The 20,080-nt window shown below is 38.2% G+C and overlaps 1 protein-coding gene across 4 annotated transcripts in view; it reads left to right on the forward strand.

Moving 5' to 3' along the window:
• SUGCT (succinyl-CoA:glutarate-CoA transferase) overlaps positions 1-20,080 on the forward strand; it is a 796,055-nt gene that overhangs the window by 124,058 nt on the left and 651,917 nt on the right. For all 4 annotated transcript variants that reach the window (XM_057549882.1, XM_007187735.3, XM_007187736.3 and 1 more), the window contains exon 9: positions 11,607-11,702. In XM_057549882.1, the coding sequence (XP_057405865.1) occupies positions 11,607-11,702 (96 nt within the window). The remainder of the gene's footprint in view (positions 1-11,606; positions 11,703-20,080) is intronic.

Below are 20,080 nucleotides of genomic sequence, written 5' to 3' on the forward strand. Positions count from 1 at the left end.
TTGGAGTATAATTGCTTTACAGTGTTGTGTTAGTTTCTGCTGTATAACAAAGTGAATCAGCTATACATACACACATATCCCCATATCTCCTCCCTCTTGCGTCTCCCTCCCAGCCTCCCTATCCCACCCCTCTAGGTGGTCACAAAGCACCGAGCTGATCTCCCTGTGCTATGCGACTGCTTCCCACTAGCTATTGGTTTCACATTTGGTAGTGTATATATGTCCATGCCACTCTCTCACTTCGTCCCAGCTTACCCTTCCACCTCCCCATGTCCTCGAGTCCATTCTCTACGTCTCTGTCATTATTCCTGTCCTGCCCCTAGGTTCTTCAGAACCATTTTTTTTTTTTTTTAGATTCCATATATATGTGTTAGCGTATGGTATTTGTTTTTCTCTTTCTGACTTACTTCACTCTTGTATTACAGACTATAGGTCCATCCACCTCACTACAAATAACTCAATTTCGTTTCTTTTTAGGGCTGAGTAATATTCCATTGTAGATATGTGCCACATCTTCTTTATCCATTCCTCTGTCCATGGACACTTAGGTTGCTTTCATGTCCTGGCTATTGTAAATAGAGCTGCAGTGAACATTGTGGTACATGACTCTTTTTGAATTATGGTTTTCTCAGGGTATATGCCCAGTAGTGGGATTGCTGGGTCATATGGTAGTTCTATTTTTAGTTTTTTAAGGAACCTCTATACTGTTCTCCATAGTGGCTGTACCAATTTATATTCCCACCAAGAGTGCAAGAGGGTTCCCTTTTCTCCATACCCTCTCCAGCATTTATTGTTTGTAGATTTTTTGATGATGGCCATTCTGACTGGTGTGAGGTGATACCTCACTGTAGTTTTGATTTGCATTTCTCTAATGATTAGTGATGTTGAGTATCCTTTCATGTGTTTGTTGGCAATCTGTATATCTTCTTTGGAGAAATGTCTGTTTAGATCTTCTGCCCTTTTTTGGATGGGGTTGTTTGTTTTATTGATATTGAGATGCATGAGCTGCTTGTCTATTTTGGAGTTTAATCCTTTGTCAGTTGCTTCATTTGCAAATATTTTCTCCCATTCTGAGAGTTGTCTTTTCATCTTGTTTATGGTCTCCTTTGCTGTGCAAAAGCTTTTACGTTTCTTTAGGTCCCATTTGTTTATTTTTGTTTTTATTTCACTTTCTCTAGGAGGTGGGTCAGAAAGGATCTTGCTGTGATTTATGTCAGAGTGTTCTGTCTGTGTTTTCCTCTAAGAGTTTGATAGTGTCTGGCCTTACATTTAGGTCTCTAATCCATTTCGAGTTTATCTTTGTGTATGGTGTTAGAGAGTGTTCTAATTTCATTCTTTTACATGTGGCTGTCCAGTTTTCCCAGCACCACTTATTGAAGAGGCTGTCTTTTCTCCATTGTATATCCTTGCCTCCTTTATCAAAGATAAGGTGACCATATGTGTGTGGGTTTATCTCTGGGCTTTCTATCCTGTTCCATTGATGTATATTTCTGTTTTTGTGCCAGTACCATACTGTCTTGATTACTGTAGCTTTGTAGTATAGTCTGAAGTCAGGGAGCCTGATTCCTCCAGCTCCGTTTTTCTTTCTCAAGATTGCTTTGGGTAGTCGGGGTCTTTTGTGTTTCCATACAAATTGTGAAATTTGGGAGTCAACCTTTATTCAACGTTTTGACCTCTGAACTGAATTGCCTAGTGCTTCCTCGAAGAACCTATTGGGCCCCCTGTTACAGACTCACCCCACCCCCATTCCTAGGCCAATTCTGACTTAAGGGAAGAGTTATTTTGTTTCTCTACCCATCCATGAATCTTTTGCATAATCATATACTCACTTTTAGCTCAGTGAGGTCTTGACCCCTGAGGATTCCATTGTTGTTACTAAGCCATCTTTGTTGCTTTCCTCACTCTGAATGTGAGGCCTCAGGCGACTCAGCCTCTGTGTTTATCCATTTGGTGTATGGTAAAAGGATGAATGGACTTGCTCTGTGTGACTCCAGTGCGCAGAGGCAGGATTTAGAGGAAGAGGCAAACATCAGCGAGTCCTTCTCATTCTACGAAGATGCCTCCTACTGTTCTGCTTTTCTGTGGGGATTGCATCCAACTTTCCTCCTTTTCACTTGAAAGATTTCTCCTTCTTCATTAAGATTCTACTCCCAAATTAGAGGAAAACTGTATCATTCCTTCCTTTATTTACCAGTTTAACTAATAATGACTGCATGCCTATAGTGTGTCTCAGATTATGTTCCTGCTGCTGGGGAGAGAGCATCAAACACATCGGACAGGTTCTTTCCCTCCCAAAGCTTCCATTCTATTAATACTAATGAATAGAGAGAAGAGGAAATGACCCCATCTGAGTGAGTTAGGGAAGACCTCACTGGGAGATGGTATTTTAAACCATAACCCATTCACGTGTATTTTCTTTCTTGTCCTCTTACACTTTGCTTAAGACTCCACACTTTCAGTTACTCTTTTTTCTTGCATAATTAAATGAATTTCAGGGTTTTTTTCCCCCACATCTTCAAAAATAAAAACTCTGTCTTCCTGCTCACCTGTTTGAGCTACTGTCTAGTCTCTCTCCTTCCCAGACCTTTACACAAGCCTCTAAAATATTCTTTCACCTCCCACATTCTTTTCATTTTCTTAGCCCCCTTGAATCTGGCTTTTGTTTCCACTGCTTTATTGATATTGCATCTTAATGAGCATTTATGATTTCCTGGTCATCAAATCTAATGCCTTTTTTCAGTTTTTATTTCCATTCGTTGATTCATTCATGTATTCACTAAAAAAACCCCAATACTTGTCCATCTCTGCTGTGACATTGCACACAGTATTTCTTTCATATGGAAGGCCCTTTTCCTTGTGTTTGCAAGGCTAAATTCCCTTTATTGAAGGAACTGCTCAAATGTCACTTTTTTTATCCCTACTTGATTTTTTGAAGAAAAGTCTCTTGTGGAACTAAATATTTCTATTTTGAATGATAGATTTTAACCTTACTGAGAGATGAAACTCTGTTTTATTGATTTGGGGATCTTCCACTGTACCTGACAGAGTGCTTTGCGTGTAATAAGTACTTATTAAATATCTGCTAAATGCCTGAAGGAAGCAGTAAACAAAAGTAACTTCATTCTTTGAACTTCTTTTAAAAACTAGTGTTGCAGAACAGTGTATTATTTTATTCTAAAAACAGATACTTAAAGAACTAAGTTATTTAAAATGTGGAATCATATTTGAAGATGTTTGAAACTGAAGACATGCCATCATAGGGATAAATAAGTAAATCATGTCACTAAATGTTACTTTTCTACATTTTCACTTACTCATCACATTTCTTTAGTGGTTCATAACCACTTTTTCAGTCAAATGATTGACTGGGTCAGTGGTTCATGGTAAAAAATATGTTTGATGTATTATCCTAAACATGCTTTTGAAATTCTGTCTCTCTTTGCTGTCTGGTCTTACCTTCTGGCATTTGATATCCAGTTTCCTCATATGTCTGATTTTCATTCAGATGGATTGGCAAAATTATTCTGAGTGTAATGCAAATATGTTTTTCTTTTGAGTTCAGTATATAAAGTAAACATCAATATGCTTTGACTATCGTTAGTGATAATTCAGAGGAATGTGAAATGTGTGTGTTTCTTTCATTAAGTTAAAAAATTGCCATGAAGAGAAGGATATGGTAATATGTTTTTTTTTGCTAAGTAAATAAAAGTAGAGATTTAAAATTTACATAACAGCTCTACTGGCTTATTGGTGTTTACAGGTAAAATGTTTGTAGGTTGAATTTTATTTCTAATTACATTGGAATAGAAGCCAAGGCATAGTTGTAGCAAAGCAGAAAACTTTGAGTGAGTACTACTTTAAGTATTCTGTAATAATTAAGATCAAACTTATCTGTAGATGTTTACTTAATTGAAAAGGATGCTTAATCACTTTTTTTTAAAAACCAAGTAAAACCAGTCCTATAAAACTTTTCCAGGATCAGGGCCACTCAGAAATCCTAAGGAGTCTGATTCTGTACGTAATTTAGTATAGAATGCCAGAATCCAGAGTAGCTGAGTTCAGGTCCTGGCTTGTCCATTTACTAGGTACCTAACCTTGGGCAGATTACTAACCTGCTCCATGCCTCAGTTTTCTCATTTGTAAAATGGGTTCATCAGAACATGTCTCTCATATACTTGCTATGAGGATTAAATGAGATATTTCACATAAAATGCTTAGAACAGTGCACAATAAGTGCTTAGTATTAGTTTTGATCACTAGTAAATAAAATGATAAATGTACTATAAATAGGTAGAATTCTTATTCTTCTTTCAACATGAGATAGCCAAAATACCTTCTCTACTCCTGAATGTTTTTCCTCGTTGGTCCTTAGTGGTTCTGAAGAAATTAGTCTACCTTAAGGTGTGAGGGACAAAGCAAAGCAGATTAAATTGCATAGGAAGTTTGACGTACAAAGTAATGGAATCAAGATGAAAAAGAGAGATGTCAGGATCTCAAACACTCTGATGAAGGCTCTTTTTGAAGAATTTTCCATCTTGAAAGGTGTATTCTCCATGAATGCTAGCCTCTTAATTTCTCTTTTAACATATTTTTCCAGAAAATGTTTTACAGTTAATAAATGAGTGACGTTGAGCAGAAGAACGTGAGGAGAATTAATCGATTCAGTTAATGACATGCTTTCTAAGCAAATGCAGAGGACAGCTGAGTGATTGTGGAGGGCTTCTAGACTACTCCAGTGATTTGGGGGGCCCTGCAGGGAATATAAAATGTGAAGTCAAGAATATATATAGGACACAGACGTAAAGCTGAGCACTCCTAGGGTGAGAGGGGCTGGGAGCAGAGAGGTTAAATAGATAGGAGGCAGTGGTGTAAGGATGGCTTAGAGGGTAGAGTATCTAAGTGTGAGTCATAGTTTTGCTCTTCACCAACTGTGAGATCTAGACAAGATACTTAATCTCCCTAGGCTTAGTTTTTCCGTCTGTAAAATGGAAGTTGTAATACCTATGTCATGTGAGATAATTTGGTTTCATTCATTGCCTCTTTATGCTCCATATAAGAACCAGTTTATCTAATTATATAAATCAATGGCTTCCCATGACACTTAGAATAATATCCCAGGTCCTTACCAGGCCTGTAAGGACCCATATGATCTGGCCCTTGGGTACCTCCCTGACCTCACTTTATACTACTGCCTCTTTTACTTACTATGTTCCAGCTACAGTGAGCTTCTTTCTTTCTGTTTCTAAATATGGTAAGCTTTTTACCACAATGCAGTCTTTTAATTGATTGATCTTGTTGCCTAGAAAGGTTTTCCCTAGATTTTCACGTGCCTTCTCCAGATCTCAGATAAAATGTAATATTGTCGAAGAGGCCTTTACTAACCTGCTAGTCTCGTAGAGCCCTCTCTGTGATCATTTCATTTTCTTCACATTAATTATCATTTCCTGGTATTTTCTTGTTTATGTCTGAATGTATCTTACACTAGAGTGTGAACTTCATGCAAGTGTGACAATATCTGTCCTGTTCGCTGCCTCATCCCTGTGCCTTAGAAGAGTTCCTGGCACGTAGGAGGTGCAATATGAAGATTTTTGAATAATCGAGTGAATGAATGTGGTTCTCATCTACACTGAAATAAATATTAGTTCCTTTTTTTTTTAACTGCATGACTCCTCTTCTCTTTATGCTTTCTTGTAAGACTGCAACAGAAAATATAAAGATGAATTAAATTGAAAGTAGAAACATTTCATAGGGCAAAGTAAAGCAACAAATTTCAGCTACAAAGATATTGGTAAGATACAGGAATAAAGGAACAATATTACCTCTTTGTTTAAAACTCTCTGAATATAATACTTATATTCTGCTTATAAAACCAGAACCACCTAGAATGTACTATTAGAATATTACTAGAAGGCAATTTCTAGAAAATGTGCTTTCTTTCCAAGTTCTGTAACAGATTTAACGTTTTCTGAATTCTAAATCCCACCTAAGGTATTATAATCTGCCAAAACAAACCACTGATTGAATCAGTTTTTCCAAATCAGAGATGAAATAAACTAAACTCAAAAAGGAAGTGAAAAAAAAAAAAAAAAAAAAAAAAAAGAAAATATAAAGATGAGCCTGGAGCATCTTGTAGTGCCACAAAGGAAGGAAGTGCTGAAAACAAAAAAACTCATAATGATGGGGAGCGTGTCAAAGGGGCACAGGAGCCAACTGAAGAGCTCCCAGTGGCCCAAACTGGAATGATTTGAACAATAAAATACAGTAGTATTGTATTATAACTCAAAGTATAAAATTAATATCCATGAGTCTGTGCTGATATAAATAAATGATTGAATGAATAAATAAATAGGAAAGAAGGGACAAATCTCCTGTGTGGAAGAATTCCAGATAGTTTATGTAGACACTGCCCTCAGGAAGGAGGAGCATAATTCCCCACGCCTTAAGTGTGGACTGTGCGTGGTGACTTCCTTCCGAAGAGTACGGCATGGACAGGGGGAGGAAACAAGAGTGATTTTACAGTGGAGAAATCTTACTAACATTACCTCGCCAGGTGATCAAGGTCAATACCAACAGTGATAAATCACGTTGGTCGTATGTACCTTTGATAGGCTGTGTTGAAAATGGCACTTTACTTTTATTGTCTTCCTTTTCGAAACCCATAACCCCAGTCTCATTATTTGAAAAACATTAAAAAAAAGTCCCAGTGAGGAATATTCTACAGAATACCTGATCAGTACTCTTCAAAACTGTCAAGATCATCAAAAACAAGGAATGTATGATAAATTGTTACTGCCAAGAGGAGCCTAAGGACACATAAACATAATGTGGATGAGGATCTTGGAACAGAAAAAGGACATTAAGTTAAAACGAAAGACATCTGAACATAGGCACTTTAATAATAATGCATCAATATTAGTTTTTTAATTGTAAAATATGTATGACATTGATGTAAGATGTTAATAATAGGGAAACTGGGTGTGTTGTATATGGAAACTCTCTGTAGTGTCTTGGTATTTTTTCTATAAATCTAAAACTGTTCTAAAATAAAAAGTTTTAAAAAGATTTGTGAACATTTTCCCACTGTATTCTTCTGTTGCATCATTTTAAGTGGGAAGCCAGATGAGTTTTAAGTAGAAGGATGACATGATATGATTTGTGATTTTAAAATGATCATCTGAAAGATGTGCAAAGAACAGTTCCTTACCATGATCTGCAAGGACTGGCATGGTCTGGCCTCTGTAAACCTCTCCAGTTTCATTTCCTGTCTCTTTCTTGCCATGCTTCAGTTACACTGGTCTACTTTCAGTTTTTTTTTTTTTCTTCCTGGATGCCAGTCTCTTTCCTGCCTTAGGGCTTTCACACATGTTATTCTCTTTGTTTTTAAAGTTCTCCTCCATCTCCTCTCCCCATGGCAGTTCCTATGACTGTTTGTTTAGTTGTCTTCTCCACTATTCTTAAGTCCAAAGTGGGCAGGACTACCTCTTTTTCATTTACTTATGTATAGCCTGTACCTAGCATAATGCCTCACGCAAAGCAACATTCAGTATTTGTTGAATAAATAAATGGTAATTACTGTTTTCATTCACGCTTTAAAAAATATTAGTGTGCAAGTTCTATTTTAGCTGCTATGAGTACATACAAAGGGTTTATAATACATAATTCTTACCCTGAAATAGTTCCCAATTTAAAAGGAGTGATTGAATAATATTGTAGCATGGAGGAAGGCGCTATAGTTGTAGTGAAGTTCTGCCACTAGCCAACTACGTGACATCAGATAAATTATTTACCTTCTCTGTTCCTTTATTTATCTATCTGTAACGTTAAGGAGTTTGACTGGAGTTTCCTACGGCTTTGGTTCTCAAATCTGTGTACAATTAATGGTACATTGGTTCATTTTTTTCTTCCCAGGCTCCAGTCTGACTCAGTAGGTCTGGGTGGGGTCCAGGAATTCCCCAGGTGATTGTGATGTACCACTAGGTTTAGGAACTACTGATTTAGGTCTTTCTAGTTTAGGGGGAAGGCGGGGGCAGGGGAAGGGAAATAGTCTTATAATTCTAATTGTAGTATGTAGCTGACTGTGAAAGTGCAAAAGTCAGGAGTCAGGCAAATTAAGGTGTTGTATTTGTTCAGAGGCAGGGGAAATATTTTTTTGCTTGGGTGATGTGGGGACTTAATGAAACAGCAATGTGGAAATGGACTTTGAAGAGAGGATGCAGATTTGGGCAGGTGCAGAAGCGATCACGGTGTTTAGTCTAGCTTAGTTGGAGGCCAGAATATATGCAAAGAAGCAGGAGGGAAAAAATTACCCATTTTGATGCAATGGACCATACTTCTGATCTTGTTTTCCCCATTTTACCTGTGATACTTGGTTGTCCTTTTGGAGATGAAAGACTATATTATTGCAGCTTGATCTTCATTAGGCAGAGGTAAAACGAGGTGATGGACACCATGAGGATGCTTTGGGAAATAATTGGGCATATTCTTCCTCAAGCCTTTTAGGGCTGTGCCCTTTGAGATCCACTTTGACAACCCCATTGGCTTCCTGGTTAGACACAAAGAATATCAGGACCCATTATGTTATCTAAAATAATAATTTTGCTGTCAGAATGATTATTACTAAACCAAAGTTGGCTTTTTTATTCAGATGAAACCGTATAAAGGCAACATTCTGAGTAAATTATATAGCATCCACATGATGAAATAATGAGCTTAAGTTTAGGGGATGAAAGTAACGATCTAATGCAATATTTAGAATAGGTATACAGTATGTAGTTATTAACCTAAAAGTCACATCCTGCATTCTTTTGATTTGTGGAAAATTTGTCATTAATTGCCAGGAAGCCTCTGATTTTTCATACATAATCATGTCATAGCTGTTGACTTTCTTCCCCTTCTCCTGCCTTAAAAATACATCTTTGTAAATAGATTACTTTCAGATCTGTAATGCTCCTTTTAAACATTGGGTTGCTAAGTTTAGCCCTGTTGCTCTCTTTTTTAAAATAGAATTCCCCCCCACCAACTTTGCCTCTGAGTCATCACTGACAAATCACACTTTGTTTTTTCTTGGATGGCAACTGGCGTAAAATCTTATTTAACCTTCCTGCCCAGTGGGAGCCTGCTAGTTCTGAAATGCTTTTTGTTTTCATGAGCTACTGTTGTGTGGAGAAAATGGGTATGATCTTCCATTTGGAAACAGTCTGTGAGATGAATTCTGACCCTTCATTCAAACTCACTCTACATGGGGCTGTTTTTATTCAATAGTTGTCAAAGACAGCTTTTCAAGGCAGGGTCAGAAACACAAAAGTCAAAATTGAGAAGAAAGAATGAGGTAGTGGGCAAGAAATGAGGCAGCTAGGCTGACCTCTAGCCTAGCATCCGGCCCATGCCCACCCCTGGAAACCATTTCAGATCAATCTAGGAGCTACACGTTAACCTGTAACCATCCAGTCAGCCCACTACTTCCTGCAGCCCTTGCTGTTGTTGGCCTATTGACTATCACTTGACTTTGAAATTAGAAAAGTGGAAATACCAAGCCCCTTGTGACTTTTTGCTTGCAAAGAATTACCTTTATTAATGTGAATTATTGGCCTCCAGTGGCACCAGAGCTCCTTAGAGAATGACTTTCACTAGGCTTTTTGAAAGGGACAATTCCCCCCTCCCCAACATGGCTAGATCAAAGTAAAACCTCAGACTTGAGAAAATTTCCCCAGTTTCAGGAAGAGCCTTCATGGGAAAATAACTACTATTGCATCCTTGGTAGCTTTTTATCTGCTATATTGTTAAGAAGAAGAACAGAGTCAGAAATATAGACCTTGGAAGCAAATTTAAGACCATTTACTAATCTGCAAATTGTGTTCTGTGTTCACACTTCCTAGGGTGGCATTGTAGGCTTGCCTCTACTTCAGCCAGACCATGTGGGGTATTATCTTCTTCATGCATTATTTGGTTTGATACAGGAGTTATGCTTTTTTTAAAAAAAAGTCTGAAAACAACTGGTTTAGGTCAAACACCCAAGATTTTATAGAGAAAGTGTCTGAAGGTCAATGTGGTTAAATTAAATACCTACAGTTGTACAACTAGAGGTTGACAGAAATTAGGAACCATGAATCTGGACTTCCCACCCAGTACATTTTTACTACAAAATGTTGATTTGATTTTCCATTTTGAAAGACACAGAAGTGATCTGTGAAATGATGATTAGCACCAGGCAGCCCCAGGCAGCCCTGGAATGCTCCATGGTTCAAATGCCCAAGACCAGATGGAGGTCCAGAAGTGGATGACTCAAAGTTTATTAGTTTTGCCACCTGGGCAGTATAGCCAAACCAGCTGCCATAAGGCAGTTCCAATTTCAACAAAGCAGTAAATGAACGTCAAAGTGAGTGTAAATCCCAAGAAAAAAGTAAAGGAGAATGGCTGCTGCTGCAAGGAGATTCATTCAGGCTGAGCCCCATTGACAGCCCTTGTAGGAGGCACAGCTGCCATGCCAGGTAGAGGGCAAGGACAGGTTGCAGTACCAAGCCCTGAAAAGTCACCCCTTGAGTCGCTCCAGGAGCCAGTCTCCATTTGGGATGTTTGACTTGCTGGCTTGGTAGATTCCTAATCGCATCTGATGATAACAGAATGAGAAAAGCCAGCGCCTGTTAGATCATGATGATGCTGTGAGGCCAGAAGCTTTTTTCTGGAAACGATGGGAAGTTGTTATTTGGTCACCTCCTTTCCATAGCTCTGGGCCCTTGGAGCCATGGATAGTCATTGGAACGTAAGCCCTTTGTGGCAGATGACCAGGAATCAAGTCATTATCCTCATGTGGAATGGAATTATTATAGGTTTTTAAGATCTAGATATGAAATACTGCAAGAGTCAGAGGTTGACCCTGCAGTTTTAGATGACCCCTTTAATAGATCTGTAGTTCTCAAAAGCTGAAACAAGTATAATAATGAGGATATGATCCTAGGACCAAGTTGAAAGAAGTACAGTAATTTTTGTTGAAATGAGAATGATTCACTAATGAATTAAAAAAAAGTTAAGTAATCTTGATCCTCTGTGCCAGTAAGAATGCTTTGGGCAACAAGGAACAGAAAACTTGATTAAACTGACTTAAACAAAATAGAGGTTTATTATTATTATTTTTCCGTGTTACGACAAGTTTAGAGGAATGTGGCCCCTGACTAGTTCACCTGCTCAGTGATGATGCAGGCTCTTCTTGTGTCATCTTGATGGAAAGTAAAAGGGGAAGGGAATGTACTAGTTGCTGATGTATTTTGCAATGGCTTCGGTGCTAAAGGCTGGACCAGGGTTCCATCCGTTTGGGTTAACCTCTGCCTTCAGGTGGTCTTTTCAGGAGCTGAGTGCTTCTGTGTTTGTATTTCTCAATTGACCGTTACTCAGTACTTAGTCTCACGCAATAATGTGATACTGCTCTTCTTTTCTTTGTATGATGAAAGTGTGGTTGCCTGCGTATTTTCTAACCAAGCAGGACAATTTTTTCTCTCTCCTTTTTCCTTCTACAATGACATGAAGTGAAATCAAACGAGAATATTCCTATTATAACCTTCTGTTTATGAGTATAGATAAAGTAGCTTTTTTTTTTTTTCTTCTTCTGGTAGGTGGCATGTTTGACTCACGTCGCTGCGAATTATCTTATTGGCCAAGAGGAAGCGCGGCGCTGGGGCACAGCTCATGGAAGTATTGTTCCTTACCAGGTAAGAATACAACAATATAGGACCAGTCTATTAGAATCTGCAGTTCTGTATGATATGAGTTTGAGAGATGATTCCTTTTTAAAAAAAGACTTTCAGGGTTTTCTGTCATATATCTTTGTCTGACTGTAACAAGGTTCTGTTATTCACTTCAAATTCTGTGTTTTGCACATTTCTTCATCAGAAGATTAGTAACAGGACACTTGAATGGATCAAAAGAACTTGCTGAAAGTGAGTGACTTTTGGACTCAGAGATGGTTTGCTTTTATTTTTTTCACCCAAAAGACGCACTGATTGTACCCATTTTATAAAGCCTGGTTTGTTCGCCACGTCAATTAAAAACCAAATGTTACCTACCCCAGCTGACAATAATATTCTCACAGGGTTGGAGAAAAATGAAAATTTGCGTGTGACAGATCTTCAGTTCTTGAGCAAAGCAGATGGTTCAGGAACTGCTGTTCTTTATTAAGTGTCTAAACTTGTCCTCAGAAATTCTTGACTTTGGCTAGTGTGAATGAATATGTGAAGAAACTATGACTTTTCAAAAATAAAAACAAAAACTCCTCTTCAACCTTTTCAACAGAGGACAATGTTGGAAACCATGGGAATTCATCTCAAATGTTGGAAGTTCAGGCTTCAGTTTTTGATGCGTATGGAGAAAGTATCTGTGAGTCAGAAGGCTTTACAGTAAAGTTCCAAATCATGTCACATAGGGAGGTATTCACTATGTTCAAGTATAACGTTTATAGTCTATTTTTTGCTTATTTTAAAAAACAGAATGTCTTTAAAAAATGTTTTGTGTAGACCTCAGTATCCCTGCTGGGTGTTTACACTGAGAGCTCTGGCATCTTGGGTGTGCTCTCAATTATTTCACTGTGAGGTGAAAAGAAATTTAGAATCATCGGCTATTTTTGTTATAGGTAAAAGATATGGGAGACTCTGTGTGTGTGTGTGTGTGTGTTTCTTTTCATTGAAGACAGAAATGTACTTTTCCTTCTTGAATTGCCCCAGTTACGTAAAATGGACACTGTGCTTATTTGATCTAGTTGATTGCAGCTTTATAACCTGTAAGAAATAAAAGAAGATCTACTAGGGTCTTTCCTCAAAAGCCCAGAATTAATTTGTTTCCTCTTGATGGAGAACGGGTTCAGCACTGTGATTAAGGAACAAATGCAAATTTAGCTTGAATGAAGCTAGTGTACCAAGATGGAGCCTAGATATGTTTGTAGACCCTGGTCTGTTTTCAGTTTTTTAAAATAGATTTGGGAAATATTTTTATGGGTGAATTACAGGGCAATTATAATTCAGTTTTCTACAATAATTAAAGCTTTGCATCTCATTTGAGTTGTCTGAGTTTTGGGCTGAAAGCCTATAATGGAAGACTCTGATGGTCTCAGGAATTAGTTAAGGTGGCCACCTCACTCTCCTCGATTTTTTAAAATTTTATTTTATTTTTATATTTTAATTGAAGTAGAGTTGATTTACAATGTTGTGCCAGTCTCTGCTGTACAGCAAAGTGACTCAGTTTTACACATATAGACATTCTTTTTCATATTCTTTTCCATTATGGTTTATCCCAGGAGGCTGGATATAGTTCCCCATGCTATACAGTAGGACCTTGTTGTTTATCCATTCTAACTGTAATAGTTTGCATCTACCAACGCCAGATTCCCAGTCCATCCCGCTCCCTTCTCAATTTTATTGAACTCTGAAGGATTCTGGGGATCAAGGACCTCAAATGCATGAAATGAAAATTTTTGAAAAGTAGTGCTTCTTGATTTGTGTGTTATTTTGTATACATGCAATAATGTTTTTTTTTTGGCCGCTCTGTGCAGCATGTGGGATCTTAGTTCCCCAATCGGGGATCGAACCTGTGCCCCCTGCAGTGGAAGCACGGAGTCTTAACCACTGGACTGCCAGGGAAGTCCCTGTATACATGCAGTTCTTAACTCCTCGGGTTGATTATCCACTTGCGCTCTCTCCTCCCTGCTCTTTGGCTGCCACCTTTTTGAAAATGAGTAAATTAAACAAACTATACAGAATTGAGATAAGCATTTTGCTCCTTGAACATCTTAGTGGAGGCTTTTCTGAGAATTCAGATTTTTAAAAGGAATTTTTGATTTCAGTGCTCCTTTTGTTCCCATTATCAGTGGGTTTTGCCCCTGAGAAGTACCTAGCCCAAGGGATTGATCATTACATAATGCTCATGTTAATATTTTTAATGCATTGGTATTAGTTCAGTGTTTCTCAACCCTTCAAACAATTATATTTGTAAAGACAGGAGTGTTTTAGGGACAGGAGAGGAGAGTGCAGAGAAAGCAGCTGGTCTTCAAAAAGAATATATTTTGTTTATTATGTAAATGTGCAGTTATCAGTGTGGCCACCCCTCTTTAGATATATGACTAGCATGATACACATCGAGGACCAAAGGCAACAGCCGGGCTGCTCATAGCCTCCTATCGCTCTTAATGACCTTCTCCTATTTCACTTGGCTTCCCCACACTTATTTCTCTTAAACGTGCACATGAATCATTTGGAAACCCCGTTAAGATGCCGATTCTGATTCCAGGTGATGTTGATGCCCATCGCAATGATAATTGTAGACCTAGACTTTCTTATTATCGGTGACTGCACCGTCTCGTTTATATTCCACTGGCAAATCCCAGTGCTGATTGGATTTAATAGTCCATCTATTCCGTGCCTGACGGAAGCAGTGAATATTGCTGGGGAAAAACATAACCACCATGTTATGTTCACGGCTGTCTCCCCCCAGCCGTACTCAGCAATCTTGCCACATTTATCTACATATTTATCTTCTCTCTCTGATATGATTATTTCACATCTTCTCTCTCTTCAAGTCTTCCTCTTCTCTCCTCATCCTTAGGCAAAGACTTTGTCTCATATGACACTAAAAACTGATGCAGCCAGAAGAGACCTGCTGCATTTTTTTTTTCTGCCATAACTCTCAAACTTCATTTCCTCCCATTACAGTGAATGAACTGTCCCTTTCCACATTTTGCCGATTTAAAGGCATTGCTCCTGCACTTGATCTCTTCCATCACCTGTATTATCTGATCACGTCCTTCACTTTAAAAAAAACCCAGCCTTGGACATCGCCCCCCCATACCCTAACCCCCCAACTCTGGGGCATGTCTTATTCCATTTACCATCCCATTTCTTCGTGCTCTTATTTATATGGCAAAACTCTTCGAAAGTTTTGGGTGGTGTCTGCTGGAAGGAAACACTGCAACCTCTGTTCTGCAGTGCCATCTGTACCTCACAGGTAAAGAGACTTTACAGCACTCTGAAGCCTCAGGAGCTTGAGTGCAGTGGACCAGCAGGGGAAGCTGACTTTCTGGGCAGTTCATTAATAAGAATACTCTTTTTACGCTTTTTCTTGAGCCTTTCAAATGTAGGGCCTTCAAAGAGAATTGTTCCTTTAAATGGCCTGATAATTCACATGGTGATTTCTTTCAAACTTTCCCCTCCCCCACCAAGAGCTTCCAATTCAAGAGAGTGAAGAAAACTATTATTCAGATGATTAAATAAAACCATGTCTCCCTTTCTTCAGTTTGGGCTCATTCAACCAAGGAATAGAGCAGGAAACTGTGCTATGTTATTTCTGGTAGGGACCTTATACTGTATATTTAATTTGGCATAAGCAGAGACTGAGACAGGCAGTAAATTCCAAGTTTGAAGAGATACAGCACTTTGCTATCATTCCTTAGAAAAACATCAAAATGCTGTTAAATCATAGCAGATTAGGTAACCTTGGGAATCTTTTTCTTTTAACCCATGTTAAGGATGTTTTAAAAAGCCAAGATGTGAATGATATACATCTGTTTCTTGTGTGACTTTTTCTTTGTACCATAGGAGCAGTAAAGCATTCATTTGCTGAAGTTTGCAAGTACAGTTTAAACAAGCATATGATTACATTGCATATCTTATTTAATTGATGCATTGATAATAAGAGTAATAATAAACATGCTGGCTTCCATTGAACACATATCATGTAACTGGGATATATATCTACATATATGTATATTTTTCTTTCTCATTCTATATGGATGAAAGGGACATTTAGAGAGGTGAACCAACTCTCCTATGGCTATAGCTAGAAAGTCAAAGGGCCTGGATTGGAACCATGGTTTTAAGTTTTCAAAACTTGTTTCCTTTCTCACTATATCCGAACTAGTGGTTCTTTTGGTGCTTGACACATTGTAGCTACCTGTCTTTTAGTTTCTTTGGCAGATAGAATTCTTCTGATCTGTTTCCATCATCTCTTTGACAAACGACCTATTTATTATGATTTTAGAGGGTCCCAAACCTAATAAGTGACCTGGCTATGGAACTATATTTGAATTCTGAGCTATGCGGCAACTGCAGGTTTCCCTCTACCGTGTTTTCATTCATGCTTTCAAATGACTCCTGATAAATAAGCAACAGTTCTTGAGCCCCCTATGGAGTTGGCACTGTTTTAGTTCCGGAAGGCTTCCAAATGAGGAAAAACTAAGCCCTTGATTTCAATGAACTCAGAGGCGATATAGCAAGCACAGCTGAGAGGGTTTGAGCTTTGGCGTCAGACAGGCCTGGACTCATAACTTGGCTTTGCCACTTCATGGCTGCGAAATCTTGGACAAGTCTTTTAATATCCCTAGTGTTAGCTGCTTCCTATGCAAAAAGGTGATGATGATAGTTGTTTCCATGTTCATTGATGGAGTTAAATGAGATAGTGCGTGCTAAGTGTTTTGTGTAGTAGCTGACTCTAGTCAGCATGTGGTGGAAGGTGGCTCCTGTTATTATTTCTGTAGTTGAAGTAGTAATTATAACTTTGTGAAATAGTTTCTAGGAAACTATGAAATAGTCCCTATGAAAACTGTCCATGGCAGCTTAGGGGCAGAATAAATAAAGAGACATAGCTGATTTTCTTTCTTAATGGAATTTCCACTTTAATTTCTTTCTTCAAAAAAACAAAAACAAAAAACGAAAAGGAGGGCAATGTACTGTGCTACTTTTCTATTTAAAAAAAAAAAAAGTGTTCTCAGATATTTTTTAGAAATTGTAGTATTGAGCCATTGCTCAAAGGTAGCGTTATTGAAAGAAACACAGTTTGAGGAGAATCATATATAGCACCACCACTCAATTGTCAAAGGGAATAGGGCTTCTAGTTTACTGATGTGTTTGGTAAATTGAGATTTAGCATAAATGCATACTTAACTAAATGAAACATGGTAAAAATGATTTTCAGAAGTATTCTCTGAGGAGTCCACAAGATGGGAACCTGTTTCTATAAAAGATACATACCTACCCTTCTGAGAGCCAAAAATTGTGGAGATTTCTCTTTCAGTTTTTAAAAGTGAGAGAACTACAGAATATTCTGAACCTCTGTTCTTATAACCTTAAGATTGCAATGAACGTTGATAGTCTCTAACCAGTAAAAAAAATACCTGAAGATTTTTTATTGGGAACAAAAGTGCAGGTGACAGCAAATACATTAGATTCTGTCTCAGAGGTTTCTGCAAACTTTTGGATTACTTAGCACTGACAAGTTAGAATATTCAAAGGTTGTTTGTTTTTTTTTTAATTTAAGGCATGAATTGTCTGAATTTCCCCCGCCCCTTTTGTTCTAAAGGTTTTGTCCAGGTAACTTTTGATTATTTGCTTTAGAGCTTATATTTGTCTTAATCCTTATGAATTTGGAATTCTTGTTAAAACAAAACAAAATCATTTACTTGAAGATCCTGGTTACTTTGAATCCAATTGGCTAGGATTTTGTCTCAGTCCTAAGAATATAGGTAATGGGGCAGTCCAACAGGCGGATAAAATGAGAGCAGACATGCTAGCTACTGGTATGATAGCTGCCACCCTCTCTGCTTCTCCCTAGAAAAGCTTCAGCTTTCTTTGATTTCAAATAAAATCCCTAAATTTAAAATAAATTAGGCAACATGATGTTTAAGGAGAGCATATTGCACAAAGAATAAACATATGTATGACTGTGCAAAGACCATTGTGATTCTTAAAAAATCAGTATTGCCTTCAGTTGACAAATATGGTCTTTTTAATGCATTTCACCAAGAGGTAAAATAGAAAGAGGCACAAGGAAAGACAATGTATCTCAAGGAATAAATCTGAAATTCCTTTAGGATCTTATCAGCTTCTCTGGGATTCTCGATATTCTTCTCGTTATATATGGATAATTGATAGGATTGTATGTTGTTTATACCTATCAAATTTGGCTAAAATTACCCCAAAGAATTTTGAATATTCAGCTAAGTAAGAATATTAATATTATTGACTTAATAATATTGTATTAATAATAACCATTATAATCAGCAATAACATTTATTGAATGATTGCTATGTGTCAGTTATTAAGTACTTTATATATATTAATTCCATCCTCACAGCAACCCTGTGAAATAGGCAAAGCTATTATCCTCACTTTCAGATGAGGCACAGAGAGGTTAAATAACTTGCCCAAGGTCGCATATAAGTGTGTAGCTGGGATTCTAACCCAGGCAGGGGAACTATACTATATAGGCAGATGATGTGATGCTACTTACTTAAACTGACATGTTTAGTTTTGTTTTCTATCTTCATCCCACTTTTGAGGAAGAATTATGTGACATTTTCCTCTACATAGTTTCCCCTTTAGGACTGCCAAGAGCAATTGAAGAGGTATAAACAATTCTGTTGTTTAGTCATTACTGAGATCCTTAATTAGGACCTAATTTCATTCAGGAAATCAGGTTGTACATCTTCTGAAGAAATCCTTTGATTGCCTATGCTAAAATTGTATTAGAATCATAATTAAGTCAAGTCATAGTGAAACAGCTATCTCTCGCTCCATCTATGTAATGAATGCGAACAATACTGTCTTTGAGCAGTCTAGGAGCTTGGGATGGTCTTAGCTATTGTGAGACTCCTAGTTTCTGGTTTTCAAATGGTATCTCTGTGAGTTTGGAGGTCAAGGTGGGAAGAAGTGGACATTCAGGGGCATGGGGCGGCAGGAGAGGCCAAATAGGCAGATCTCCACGTGTTCCAACCCCATTTCAACCAGAACAGCTCCACTTTTTGTTTGTTTGTTTGAAATACAGAGTCCACTGGTTAAAAATGATTATTTGTCCTAGGTCAACCGACTTGTACTGAAGGATTCTACACGACTAGACAGTAGGTTTTGTACATGTTTGCAGTGTGTTTGGGAAAAGAGAGACTCGTTTTCCTTGATGTTGGTGGTTCCTAGAGCTGTGACCTAGAACCTTTATTAAAGGGTCTAATCCAGCTGAGCTGGAGGCCTTGGCAGGAGTTTGTGTGATACCTGGCAGAGCTCCTCTGTGGAGGAGCACACACGTTACCTCCCAGCTGAGAGTCTGGCCTGGTGACTCTGCGTGGAGGTCAAGGCTCTTTGGCTCAGGTAAATCACGTGGGACTGGATTCTGGAAACAGTTGGACTTGGATGTAGTTACACATCCTGTTCCGTTCTTAGGGGTGTCCAGGGCAAGTGTTGTTGAAATTCTGAGTAGGTGTGCTTAGCACTGATACAATACCCTGATGGCTCCCTGTTCAGGTGCAGGCCACCTGGGGGGAAAAGAACTGAGTTCTGATATGGTACAAATTACTGTAATAATATAATTCAATATTGGGCAGATAAAATCATACAGTGGAAGAAAAACTATACGATGTTAAGTTCTGAAGTGAACCTATGTTGGAGACTTGAGCACATCATGTCCACATATATAAATATGGCTGTGAAGTATGCTCTTTTGCATCCTAGTTTTGTTTCTGGCATTTAGGGAAAGGGGTACTGGTGCAAGGACTCTGCTGAGACAGGAGATGCTAAGTGTGTATACTGAGTGGGGCTAGTGAAATAGGAATGTGGTGTTTTTTTTGAAAAATCATGTTAATAATTCATTTGACCTAATTTTAACCTGGAAATGATTCTCAAGTGTCCCTTTCCTCTCTTCTTTCCTGAGGGTAAAAGCTGGTGTGAAATGCTCTAGGTCTTTGCCGCGTCATGGAGCAGTGGCATCGGCATTACCTGGAAGCTTGCTGGGAATGAGAGTCTCTTTTATTCTACTGAACCAGAATCTGCATTTTAACAAGATCCCCAAGTGATGTGTTTTCACGTTAGATTTTGAGAAGCCCTGCTCTCAAGTATGTGTGTGAAATCCCTTTGGTCATTGCATTATGGGTCCACTAGATGTCACTCTTGTAACCTGGTAATGGAAAGGCTTTTTTTTTTTTTCAGTGAGAACTTGGAAGAATCCGTGAATATGAACACGTTATAGGTGATTTCCTCCCCATGCTTAGAGCTACTGATATACACGTTGATTATTTAAGGTGAAACTACCCTTCTTTCTGGTTCACAGTCCTGGAGAGAGA

Source organism: Balaenoptera acutorostrata, chromosome 7 (assembly GCF_949987535.1).
Source record: "Balaenoptera acutorostrata chromosome 7, mBalAcu1.1, whole genome shotgun sequence".
NCBI lineage: Eukaryota > Metazoa > Chordata > Mammalia > Artiodactyla > Balaenopteridae > Balaenoptera > Balaenoptera acutorostrata.